General features: G+C 35.7%; 1 protein-coding gene across 1 annotated transcript in view; it reads left to right on the forward strand.

The window, feature by feature from the left end:
• Positions 1–13,454, forward strand: part of LOC131434376 (uncharacterized) — a 108,563-nt gene that overhangs the window by 33,133 nt on the left and 61,976 nt on the right. The window contains exons 14-15 of the mRNA XM_058601044.1: positions 3,489–3,692; positions 4,425–4,548. Coding sequence (XP_058457027.1) covers positions 3,489–3,692; positions 4,425–4,548 — 328 coding nt within the window. The remainder of the gene's footprint in view (positions 1–3,488; positions 3,693–4,424; positions 4,549–13,454) is intronic.

Here is a 13,454-nt window from a genome sequence, read left to right on the forward strand (position 1 = left end):
CAGAGTTCACAGACCGTGTCAGTAAATAATAAATAACCGTAACTTTTACATACTTATTACCGTACACAAAAATAGGAATTTTTTGTGTATAAGAAACTGATTCAAAGGTTGTTCCGTAGGGTGAACATTCACGTATGAGTAATTCCATAAAACGGACTGTTCAGAATACAAATCTGTGCATTTGTTTAATTTTTCATATTTTCACATTAATCTTTGGTGATGTTTCTTTTTTTTTTTTTTTTTTTTTTTTGATTGTAGGTTAAGTAGTCGTTAAGTCAGAAAAATAATGTAGAGAAACGTTGACCACTTAGTCTTTTGACAATTCTTTTGACGAGACGAAGTTCGACGGGTCAGCTAGTATATCATAAAAATGGTAGATTTTCGAATGTTTTTTCATAGATTATTACAGATTATGGTCGAAAATATGCAACACACAGATTTTTCATGTTGAAACACAAATTTAAAAATGGCAACTCTGCTAACAATATCTGCCACCTGGATGAATTTACCAGTATATTTTATAAAATTTTGAACCCCGTTTCGCCGTCACTTGTGAAAACATACTCATGAAATTGAACTTACAACGCTGTGAAAGCGGAACCGAAAGTCGGATCCGGATCGACTTTTCCGGGACTTTTTAACAACTTTTATTTGCTTCTTAGGTTGTGAATATCGGTTAAGAAATTTCCGAGAAAATTTGAGTGCGTATTTTTCCATTAATTTGCACATATTTCCTTGTAAATCCGAAACCGGAAGTCGAATTCAAATGAAACTCAGAAACATTGTATGGGACCATAGGACCTTTCATTTGAATCTAAGTTTGTAAAAATCTGTGAGAAATGAGTATTGGAATAGTAAAGATGATGAACGGTCAGAAGCATACGATAACCCAGCCGTCGGCAGTATGGTAGAATGAAGTGATTGAAGATTGTATAATTTTTGTTAAATGCGTCCGACGATGGCTGAAGCATAGTAAGCCGAAACGTTATGTTGAACAAAATACCGTGAAAAACAGTGCTTTAATTTTCACCGAAAAGAATCAACAAACAACCATACAAGGAAACATGAGCAAATTTATAAAAAAATTCGCACTCAATTTTCTCGGAAACTTCACAAACTAAGATGAAAATTAAAAGTATGGAAATTCTTTAAGAAGTCCTCGAAAAAATCCAGCTCCAACTTCCAGTTCCGGTATTACAGTGCGGTTAGTGAAAATTTTCAATGTCATGAGTATTTTCTCACAAGCGGTAGCGAAACGAGGTTCACATTCTTATAAAACTTACTGGTAAATTCATCTAGTTGACAGATCTCATTAGTTAGTGGCTAAACTACTTTAGGACTACTAGTCCCCGGTTTCTGCTTCCAAAAGCACCGATGATAGTGAAGAAAAACTCCATCCAAAAACGGAGCTCACCTCGATTTCTCAATTTCTTCCTGATCCTACTTCCGGTTCCGAAATTATAGGGCGATGAGGGTCAAAACATTCAAATCGTCATTCAAAATGACTATGCAAAACTGGTACGCGTCGATACGTACGGCTTTGCTCCGTTTGTAGCGTGCTTTGTTCAATTTCGTATAGCGTGTAGGGTTGCCACATTTAAATCTATTTTTTCCATATGAAAAATATGTCAACCTGTAAATCTTTTATTTAATTTGTGCCTACTTGTTAGTGTTATTACAAAATCATGATAACGATGCTTTTCTATAAAAGTACACTTATTGTCTTTCTCATCTAGAAAGTTTATGCAATCAATTGAAAAATTGACTAGAGAAAATTGGCCCGGATTGGTGTTCTATATCATTCGGCACTATTCATCGAGCTGAGCAATGTATGTGTCTGTGCGTGTATGTGTGTGAGTATGTGTCAAATAATGTCACTCATAAAATAAAAAGTATCATAGAAACATACTTTCATAGGGTAAAGTGTGTTTTAAATTGCACACCGTCATTTAGAGCGACGATGCATAAAATGGTTAAATTCTTCTAGAATTGGCTCAAAACTGATTTAATTTGCAGGCTATATTAGTTGCTTAGTAAACGAACCGACTTCGGCTAAACTCGTTTCCTGTTCCGGTTCCAGAAGTATGGGAAATAGAGGTCGAAAATTCTGAAACGAGGCTCACTTAATAATCTCAGAGATGATTTGATTGATTTCCACAAACTTAGGCTCAAATAAAAGTTTCTATAGTCTCATATGTTGCTATTTATTCCAGTCGGGTCCGACTTCCGATTCCAGAACTATATGGTAAAGTGTGTTTAATCATTTAGTGCGACGATACTAAATAAAGCAAAATTCTTATTAACTTGACATAACTGTTTACAAATTAATAAGGTTACGTTAGCTCATACCCAAAGAAAGTTTCTTATTTTATTCAATATTGAAAAAAATCTTGACAGAATCTTCTAGTGATATTTTTGGAAATATAGACAATATAAGAAAGGCAGCATCACACCACTAGGTGGATTTCTCTAGGTTAATGAGAAGTTAAGTTAATTGGTAAATTCTGATACAAACTGCTAAATTATTCACAATTTAAATTCTGACTTGTTAGACCTACGCATGTTTTATGTAATTCGATCGCTTGTTTACGATAGAGGGGCTATTTTTCTTAGATCAATCTAGATTTTATGAATATAGAAACATGCATCGTTTAATTTATACTCTTCTGAATATTCATAATTTTAGGCAAACAATTTAATAAAATGTTAATCAAGGTTTCAGCATAGTTCAACTTTTGAATAATCATTCACCAGACATTACAATTAATGGTTTTATTTATTTTTTTACGTTTCGTCTTTGACTCATCAGTGCAGAGCAGATCAAATTGAACTCGGCAGTTCAATTTGAACCGCTAAGAAGACGTGAAGTTTCTGCTACTTACAGAACCCTTTTTGTTTTGCAACGAAGCGCAATGTCTTTCCTGACGTGTCGAACGAAAACGCTGGCTTTGGCTAACCTGCATCGGTCAGAAATGAATTGAACTGGTTACTGAACCTATGTTTTGGATCTGAATACGAGACCAGGATTCTGATTCGGCATTGAATTCTGGACCTGAATTCTGATCCGCAGTTGATTTTTGGTTACAGAATTCCGGTCCAAGATTCAGTTTTCAAATACGAATTCAGAATTCAGCTCAGAAATTCAGTGCTAGAATCCAGATCCAGAATTTAGCTCGAAAAACTTTAGAATCTAGTTCTTTAAATTCAGTTATACTCCTTGAAATGTGGAACTGAATTTTGGAACCAAAATCTAGACCTACATTCTGGTCTTGAATTCTGAACCCGCACTCTGGAATGCAGTTGAGAACTAAATTCAGGCAATACAACTTATTTTGGTTCACTTCAGTTTTCGAATTCTGAACCTCAATTTCAGCTGCAGAATTTGATTTCAAAAGTCAGATCCAAGTCCAGAATTCTGCTCCGGAATTTAGTTCCAAAGTCCAGGCCTAGAATCAAAATCCTAATCTCGGACAAAACTTCATTTACAGTGTCGTCGAGCTGGGCCAAGCGTACCTGGGCGAAGGACAAGGAAGCTCGGGATTGAGTGTGCTGCGAACGTTCCGTCTTTTGCGTATACTAAAACTAGTCCGTTTCATGCCGAACCTGCGACGTCAGCTATTCGTGATGCTACGAACTATGGACAACGTTGCGATATTCTTCTCCTTACTGATACTGTTCATTTTCATTTTCAGGTGAGTACTGACACTGCCTACCGACTTGATAAAATACATCAGAATAATACAAAATCATAAAACAGAATCTAATGAAAAACCAAAAAAAAACCTAGTATAAACCTACTTATCATGGTAATTTTATTGGATATTTTTATTCGAGAATTCTTTTTTTTAATCTGTCAATCTTAGTTACTAATTTCTTCTGCAAACATGGGAATTTTCTAAAACACTCCCAGTACTCGAATCTAGCATGTGAGGAGGTTCGAAAAGGTTAGCGGCCGTTGAGTCCTTGCGTTGAAACTAAAGTCAGTGTTTACTGGAAAGCAGGTTTATCTAAAAACAATACATTCACACACACACGAGAAAGTCTGTATTACAGTGAGAAATCACGAATAATGTGTTATTCAATCCAAGTTCTCATCTTCGATCACTCGTTAGTGAATTATTTTAGCTGTTTTCAAGTAAAAAACTTATAACTTAGGAAAATTGGACAGGAACAGAGAGTCGAAGTTTTCTTTCTTGCTTTCAATGTTTCGGAACAAATGCACGCATTTTAGCACATTTTAACTCGCTTCACGACCCACCGTCCGTTACACACGAAAAAGATTTCTCGCTGTTTGCCAGTCTTTTCTATTGGAATCTTACACCCGCTGTGTTCCACCTACCAACCATCGAAATATTGATTTAATATGACCAGAGCAGTGAATCATACATCTATAAATAAATAAAATCTTATCAACGTTTTCTAAGTATCCTCGGAATGAATCTGTTCGGTTGCAAGTTCTGCGATAAAAACGAGACAACCGGTGGTGAGGAAGAGTGTGATAGGAAAAATTTTGACAGCCTCTTGTGGGCATTGGTGACCGTTTTCCAGGTATAATACAATGTTTTGCAATTTTAATCCCCGTTTATTTTTTGTTCCGCTTCCTATGTACATGCTCATGCATCATATAACGAGTTTATTAAAGTGCACCAATTTATGAATCAAATTATTGGTAAAAAAAAACAATTTCTCTAATTTTGGTTTATACCATAGTATGCTCACTTCTTAATTCCAATGCTTTTCGTTTATTCTTAATCGAACACAAACTGTAGTCTACATTTTTTATTAACCAATTCGACCAAAATGTGTACAGAAAAATTGCGCAACATTTACACACACATATTGCAATGATGTGTGTTTATCAGAATTTGTTTTTGTTCCACGTGCTTGTTTTTTTTATATATTTATATATACCGGTTACTATTTTTGATTGATTGAGGATGTTTTGTAATAGACATTATTCGAAATACGCTTTGTTGCTGCCACGTTTCTTAATGTTTACTTGACTAAGATGAATGAGAGCGTGTCCGTTCAACTATCAGATTGCGAAGCCAGCATCTCAAAATTTTTAATTTAGCTGTTTACTAATCCGAGCTAGACAAGACGGTGAAGACAAGTAAAAAGTTATCGCAAAAAAAAGAAAATTGAAAGGTAAGTCTGCGAAGAAGTGTGCGTTATCTGTTTTTCATTACAATTATTGTTATCGCTCCATTTTGAATTTTGCTCTTGAATATTTTATTTTTGATTGGATTGATTCTGTTCAACGACAAAACGGTTCACTGTGAGCCTAAGTAAAAAAAAAAGTTTTGGACAACTCTGTCCCAGAAGGCAAGAATCAACAGGCATGTATCACACAACTACCAAAACACAATATTTAAACTATTTGATTGTTATTTTTGTACTCTGCTAAACGGCTACACACAAAGCTTGGCATATGCTGGTAGTTTGACAATGGTAGAAACATTATAAACAGTGCGCAGTTGAATTTCGAAGTCCTGTACTTTTTGTCAAGATTATCGAATATAATTCAATAACTAAAACATTTCAGAACAATCGCATGATCTCTAGTCATGACCAATGATGCATTCAGTGACTGTGAAAAAATACTCAAGGAAGGTGCTCACGCACGAATCAATCACTGAATAGCAGGCCTTGCTAATTGAAGCAACGAATATGAACACCGGGCAACATTCTTAGAGCAACCAAAGTAAGGGAAGATGTTCAGTTGCCGGCACCCCACCGTAACTTTTGACAGAAAGCAGGTAGCGTCATTCCAACAAATGTCATGCTTGGCTTGTGTAATAGCAGCACGTTCTTTTTGTGCCGAATGCCGAAGCAAACAGACGCTTGTACTTTTTGCTGAGCTCAAAACAAATTTTAATTTCGTGAAAATCAACACAAAATTTTTTTATTACTTTTTTTATAAATTGAAAAGCATCAATCGAAAAGGTGAGTGGATGGAATATTTATGAGGTGAAATCGATCTATTTCGTGATTTAATACCGGATGCTATCAAAATGTTTGCAACCAAAGTTTTTTTTTCGTCGTTTTTAAAATGTCTGCCTATTTCGGTTACCGGCCCCCTCATTATTTTCGACAAGTCGCGAAAAATTGTCAGTGATATGCAGAGATGCCAATTTGTCTGGAAATTATGACATTTCTTTTTCGTCTAAAGACTTTTTACAGACTTTTTAAACTTCGATTGTTTGCAGACATTCGTCAGAAATCACACTTTTAAACATTGGCGCGATCTTCTAGTTTTTGCTAGCTAAACTTATTGTATTACTTGGCATCGAAAAGAATAAATTCCGTTTTTCTTTGAATAATTGCAATCTTTACTTATATTTTTCCATTTTTAGAGAAATTTTTTGGGGTGCCGGTAACCGCAAACCCTTTTTTGAAAATACCAAAATTTATCACTTTGCTAAATTGATAATAAATTTTTTTCTATCAAATGAATCAACTTAGTTTCTTAATCAGTTGTTAGCTTTCCATTGATGTATAGATGTCCGCATAATGTGCATTTAGTCAGAAGTTAAAAGCTTAAAAGAAAAGTGTGCCGGTAACCGAACACTCTCCCCTACAGATAGATGCTTCGTTCGTTCATTAGCTCATGAACTTGTGAGCCAGCCAGGGTTACCAGATATACGGATTTTTCAGCATTCTACTGATTTTCAAGTGCATTGGTAAAATTTACTGAACTTCATATAGATTTTGCAAAAAATACTGGGGTGAAATCATGTAAGGTGATAAGCGACTGTCACCTCCGGGTGATAAAGTGATGATCACCAGAATGTTAGGAATCACCGAAGGTGATCACTTTTACTATCACCGTCACCGGTTTGATTGAGCCAACTTCACTCCATTTATCACCTGTCAAGAAACGTCAATGTTTCAGGAGTAAAATATGAATATGGCGTATACCCATATAATTTTTTTAAATCTAAATTTTTATTCCTATAGTTTTCAATCCTTTTCATTAATTCGAGTCATGTTTATCAACGATGATTTGTACGGATCGAAGAGTAACGTTGAAAAAAATTGCCTCGCGAGTATGGCAAACTGCGCACAAACAAATAAAAAATTCACTTGTTGGTTTAATTTAGTGCCGATTTTTATTTTTCAATGGAAATCAATGTCACAGTCAGTTCTTTTCGATAAATTTGCTAGCTTTGAAATGATTAAATCGTGGTGACTATCACCTCACGTAATGCCAACATTTGATAGTGATGTTAGTCTTTCAGCAGTGGTGACAAAACTTGGTGATAATCACCTTACATGATCCCACCCCTGATTTTATACAGTAATATTACTTACCGTATAAGTAATATTACTCAGAGTTTTTTATGCTTTATCATATGATGATAGAAGAACGTGATCAATCGGTTCGACAATCGGATTTTGGTCGACAAATTTCTCTGAGTTTAATCACTGAAAACCTGTGCAAGTTCAACTTATTAATTGTAGAACTTTCAGAACGCACCCAAAGTTTGTAGTACATGTACAAACATTGGGCAGAATGGGCCTTATTTGGCATCAGTTTCTCGCTCCTCTCGACAGATTCTTGCAGATTCTATATATTCATTATGTAATTAACACTGAAAACTGTGTTAGACTTTTTCTACGAACAATGAGCGGAAAATTTACACCAAAATTTCATAAATAGTTTATGTTTTCTTTCAAGTTTTTTTCTGGATGAATTTAAGCACTTCAATGATTGCAAAAAAAGATAATAGAGATAGTTTACACTGGAATGAACTACATTTTTTCGTGGGGGGAAAACGATCAAAACCGCGAGTTTGTTTAATAATTTTATTAAAACCTAAGTAAATATTTTTAAAGGTAGTATATCTTATGCAAAAATTTTCGTTGAATCGATTAATGATAGAAGATCCGTAAAATTCACTATCATGCCCGTTTTGCCCCACTTTCTCTTTTTTTCTGACTTTACTTCGAAGACTAACTGCGAAACTCTGACAAAATGAATTCGACTAATCGGAAGGAACGACCGCAAATAACTGTATTATGTTTTACCTCAAATCATCTTCTTTGTGTAAAATGAACATGACAGCGTTTCGTGAAGCAAAGTCTTGGCATTACATTCCTGTAATGGAATTTGGCCTTTCTGTTCCAACAGACTGCGAGGCCGATTCATAGCGTACAGAATCATTGCATGGCTAGTGCAACGATCCTACTGACAGTAAGAATCCTTCCAGATCCAGCGCCCTATGCATTGAACCGCCAACCCGGGCGTTTTGTGAGGTGCTTCTAAATACATGAAATCGATTTTACTGACCATTTTACCCCAAAAACGTGCTTTGTGGTCAGCTGTATCATGCCTCCAAAAAAATTGTGTTTTTTTTTTATATCGTTTATTTATACCCGGCTTTAACCAAGTTGCGGTCGTTCGCCGGGCAAAATGTCGTGTTTTTGGTCCAACTTTCCCCACTGTGCATGGGTTCAAATGCAAAATTCATGGTATTGTTTGTTCTGAATATCTTAAGAAATGTGGTATATAATAAAATTTGGTCTTGTGGTGCAAATATTGCGGTACTCCTACACCGCAAAAGCACCGTTAATATAATCTTTATGGTCTTACTTCACGTCTTGTAGCACACCGTGAAGCAAAGTTCTTCGTTCTCATACAGTACTAATGAGCAGAGCAACCAAAAATATTTACGATGAAATGCAAAATATTTATTTATTTATGCATGAAAAAACAACGAAATAATTGTGATATGCAAGAAATATTTATAATCCATTGAAGACAACTGTTACGTTTTTTGTACATTTTTACATGTTCGGCTCCTAAACAAAGTTGATACAGAAAATGATCACATGTTTCGCTAAATTCTCAAACATAAATTACCGTTGACTTTTAACAAACTCATCGGAATCTGTGATTTTCCCCTTGCTCAAAATGTTTAACATTTTCTTGGATTTATAGCCTCTCATTGCGTGCTACAACTGAACCGAAACTTATCGAAATATCTACACTCTAAAAAAATTTGAATTTTACAGGTGACTTAATCCCTTATACGATGTAATTCATAAAGACCTAATTTGTCAAATGACGAAAGATTTTATTTGTAATGACTTAATGTTAGATGAGCTTGAATTTTACTGGTTTCGACTGTAACTTGCGTTCTAGTAGCAGGTGCGACTGTATGAATTTAAATGCACTTTTTACCGGCCACGCAGATGCATGCTTCTGTGGCTCAGTCGATTATTAGACGAATTTGCGATCCAATGATTCTCGGTTCAAGTCGCGGTGGGTTGCTACAAAATTCTTTTTTTTTTATTTCAATGAATTTCATGTCATGGAGTTTTAGACACAATATTAAATGTTCTTCCACGTAAATTTGCGTGAATTGCGACGCTCCATTTATGTGCATCTAATAAGATGTAAAAATTTTTAAGTGTGTAGAGTTTGGTTAAGTTTACAGGAAAATAAGAGCAAATAATCTTCTTGTTATTCTCTTCTACCCATATCTGGCTATAAAGTGTCTCAATAATTTAACTAGATTCTGAGTTTGTACACTTTTATTTGATGCTAAAGATTTTTTCAATTCCGTTCGATTTTAGTGTAAATAACACAAAAAATCTAATACATGAACTAAGTAATATATGGCAATACAAAGGAAGTAAGGGCTTACTCTCATTAGCAGAGAGATCAAAAATATTCATTTAAATAAAGAATATTTAAATAAAAAATTTGACAGTTTTAAGCGGAAAGTAAATATTTTTATGGGTAAATAAAATTAACAAGAGGGTGATTTGCTCGTATTAGTCAGTAAATTTAATCAAATTCTAGATTATTTTTGTACTAACTTTCGCAGTACTACATTAGTATTTATTTCTAGGTGCATCCAGCTTTCCGTGCAGTGTATGAGTTTCACTGAATTTCGGTCAGCTCAATCGTATACTTTCTTAGTGGGGTAACAAATTGATTGAAATCTCAGAGTGATAATCAATTTTTGAAATTACCACCACGATTATTAATCGGATGAAATATTGGTTGCGAAAATCATTTTCTCGGTTTAAATCGGTGCCTCAGTTTTACGTACAATGAAGGAAATTAAACCTGTAGTCGATGTTGCAATTTCTAAATGCAAATTTCAACAAATCTTTTCATATACAAGCACCAAAGATAATCTCAAGATTACAATGTCCCATACGACCCATTGCAAAAAGTTGGGTCAGTAATCGTGAACCAGTAGGCTCAGTAAAAGTGTAGTTCTATTGACCCTTCGTTAATTAACGTCGGCACTTTCGGACAAAATGCCATGGAAATAATACAATTTAGAGACTAAGCAAACATATGTATGCATTCAGCACATGATTTCTTGCTTCAATTGACTTTAATGCTTCGTGGGATGAGAAAATAGCAAACAAAATAAATTCTAAGCAATAATTCTGAATAATTTTTACTTTCTTATTTTAAGAACCACTGTATAAGCAGCAAAATTGCTCAATATCACTCAACTTGATGTTTGTCCAAACATAAACAAACATTACCATGGTTACGGCGTATGTAGCGATCAGACGCTTGCTGTTTTGCTCCAAATGATGATTGGCACATTGTCGCAAAACGGATCTACCGGTAGCGACATATGCCAATGAAAAATTGAACCAAGAAAAGGGGGGTACTACCGAAAATTTTCATATTGGCAGTAGTGATTTGTAACGATTTTTTCGTTTGTTCAATAATGCTAATAGAGATAAGTATTACAGATAAACACGGAGAAGAAGAAAATCGATTTCAAAGTGATTACTACTACTTTTTTGTGTAGAATTGGATTATTAACATGGAAAATTTTCAGAAATGTTTGAAATCGAGTAAAGTTAGGTTTTCCAGTTTTGATTTTCTTAAACAGAAAACAGTGTAATATTAATTTCTTGACTACTAGAATGTTTAGCGATCGAGTAATATATATTTTGGATACTTTATTTGTAACTGCCAATTAGACTGAAACTGGCAATGAGCTGAGTTGGACGAGAGGTCCTATTAAATGGATACATGAGAAATTGCAGACCACTCTATCTTGAGTTTATCTTTGCAAGCACCGTCGATTACCACATAAAAATCAATTACAGTCTGTTACATAAGAGCGTGGTAACGATTACTCGCGAGCGGTAAAGTTGAATGGCTTGATTTTTTTTTAAACGGAGGGCAGTAATGTCCTTCATGCAATGCGAGAATAAATTTGTTTCGCGCTTCGAAGCAGTTTTAGATGAAATAAGAAAATGACTATCAGCACCAACAAAGGCCTTATTTTACCGATTAGTAACCGGTAAAATTTGACGGCTTTTCAAGATGATGGAAAAATCGAAACTAAAGACCTGTTCAATCGCAGTAGGCAGTGCTAGAAAAAATAAAAAAAATAAAAACAATAAATAAAAAATAAAAACAATACACTGTTGGCTCAATTTGAAATTGTGGAGTGCATTCGCCAACTGCGCATTATTTATTGCATTTTTATTTATGTGAATACGACTAAAATATATTTAAAGAATCCTAGTTACCATTTTAAGTACTTTGTCTGATTGTAAGTAATTTTAGGATGAACGATTCATAGCAACGTGTTTAGTGGCGTTTAAATTCTCCTGTGTATTTCAAATGTCTTCAAATGTCAACTACACTGAACTAAGCAAAGATAAGCTCAAGATTGCGAAGTCCCATACAACTCATTACAAAATGTTTGTTCAGTAATTATGAACCGTAGCGCTCGACCCGGGTTGGCGGTTTAATGCACGGGGCGCTGGTCTTACAAGCCAGTTGTCGTATGTTCGTGCCCCGCCTAGTGCGGTAAAATTTCATTTTCAATCGAATAATATACGATGAAAATGAAATTTATGGCCGCTGACCGTCAGCGTATCCCTACTAACTCATTTGACTTTTGCTGCCGTTTTCAAGTGAAGCTCCCAGAATTCATCGTCAATTGAATAATCGTACCTAGTCATTTGAAGTTTTGCTTACTCTGTTTCAAGTGCCAAGTAGTGTAGCTGCTTCATTGTCTTCGCCCTTGGTAGTAAGCAGATTCGAACGAATAGAATTATAAATGGAGTAAAGTATTAAAAATGAAAACTGAAGGAGGAAACAATTAATTTATGTGTATTCTGTGATTGATATTTCAGCTATCTGATTAGTCTTTCATCTATTATCTTGAACCAATTCAAATGTTTACATGAACCTCATTTGAAGGCCGTACTCAGACTATTGAAAGAGATATTTTGTTACTTCAAGAGATCAACTGACGGTAGTTAAACTGAGCCTCGATTGGAGAGAAACGAATGATTTTTTTATTCATTAATAATATATTTAAAGGCACACTGCTAATGCTCTAAGATGCCAAGAGTATTTTCTTATCTTGATTAACGACTAACTTAAAACTAAGGTATTATCATTAGGGTAGTGACGTATTCCGGTCGCAATGGTCGATTCTGGCAGATTCAGTTGCAGTTGCAGTTGGCGATCGGCAATGGTCGATGGATTGAATGTAATACGAGTGTCTTCCAGATGACGATTCTACGTGGGTCCGCGAGAAACACCCCCAGGCCACGGATACCCGTCGGGTGGTCCGCATGTTGGTCATCGATTGGAGCAGTTTTCCGTGGACGATGATGGTGATGTTACCTAAGAGATTGAAAGAAACATGGAGAAGTAATTTTGTGGAAAACGGAGTGAAAAAAGGGAGTATGGGAACGAATGACTGAATACGACAAAGATCTAATTAGTTGACATCGAGATGGTGGAGAAACGGAGGAAAAGGGAACGAAAAAATTAGTGACAGCAAAAAGATCTTGTTATTTTCGACAGAGATGGTGGACAGACTAGGGATTGGGAGAATCGGGCGAATGTTAGTCTCGAACCTATAGGTGAAGATTATTCTTAGCCTCGACAAGAGAGAGGAAACTACGGATTACACTTGTATATTAATGTGTTTAAGGTACTGGTATATGAGAAGCATATATAAACTATCCCGACTCGCCAACACATCCCGAACCGGAACCTCAGGCGGTCTACCTCGGGCCCTAAGGGATTCCAGTAGCTGCGACCTGACGTCACGATACTCTACGCACGACCACACGACATGCTCGATGTCCTGATAACCGTCGCCACAGGTGCAGAGACCGCTCTCCGCGAGCCCAATACGCCGGAGATGTGCGTTGAAGGTGTAGTGATTTGACATGAGCCGCGACATAACACGAATGAAATCGCGACTTACGTTCATCCCCCTGAACCAAGGTTTCGTCGATACCTTAGGAATAATGGAGTGTAGCCATCGTCCCAGTTCGTCATTCGTCCATGAAGTTTGCCAACTTTCGAGAGTTTTCTGACGAGAGATTCTGAAAAATTCATTGAAGCATATTGGTCTTTCATAAATATCACCTTCTAATGCGCCCACTTTAGCCAATGAGTCTGCCTGTTCATTGCCTGGAATGGAACAATGCGA

Source organism: Malaya genurostris, chromosome 3 (genome assembly GCF_030247185.1).
Source record: "Malaya genurostris strain Urasoe2022 chromosome 3, Malgen_1.1, whole genome shotgun sequence".
NCBI classification, from domain to species: domain Eukaryota; kingdom Metazoa; phylum Arthropoda; class Insecta; order Diptera; family Culicidae; genus Malaya; species Malaya genurostris.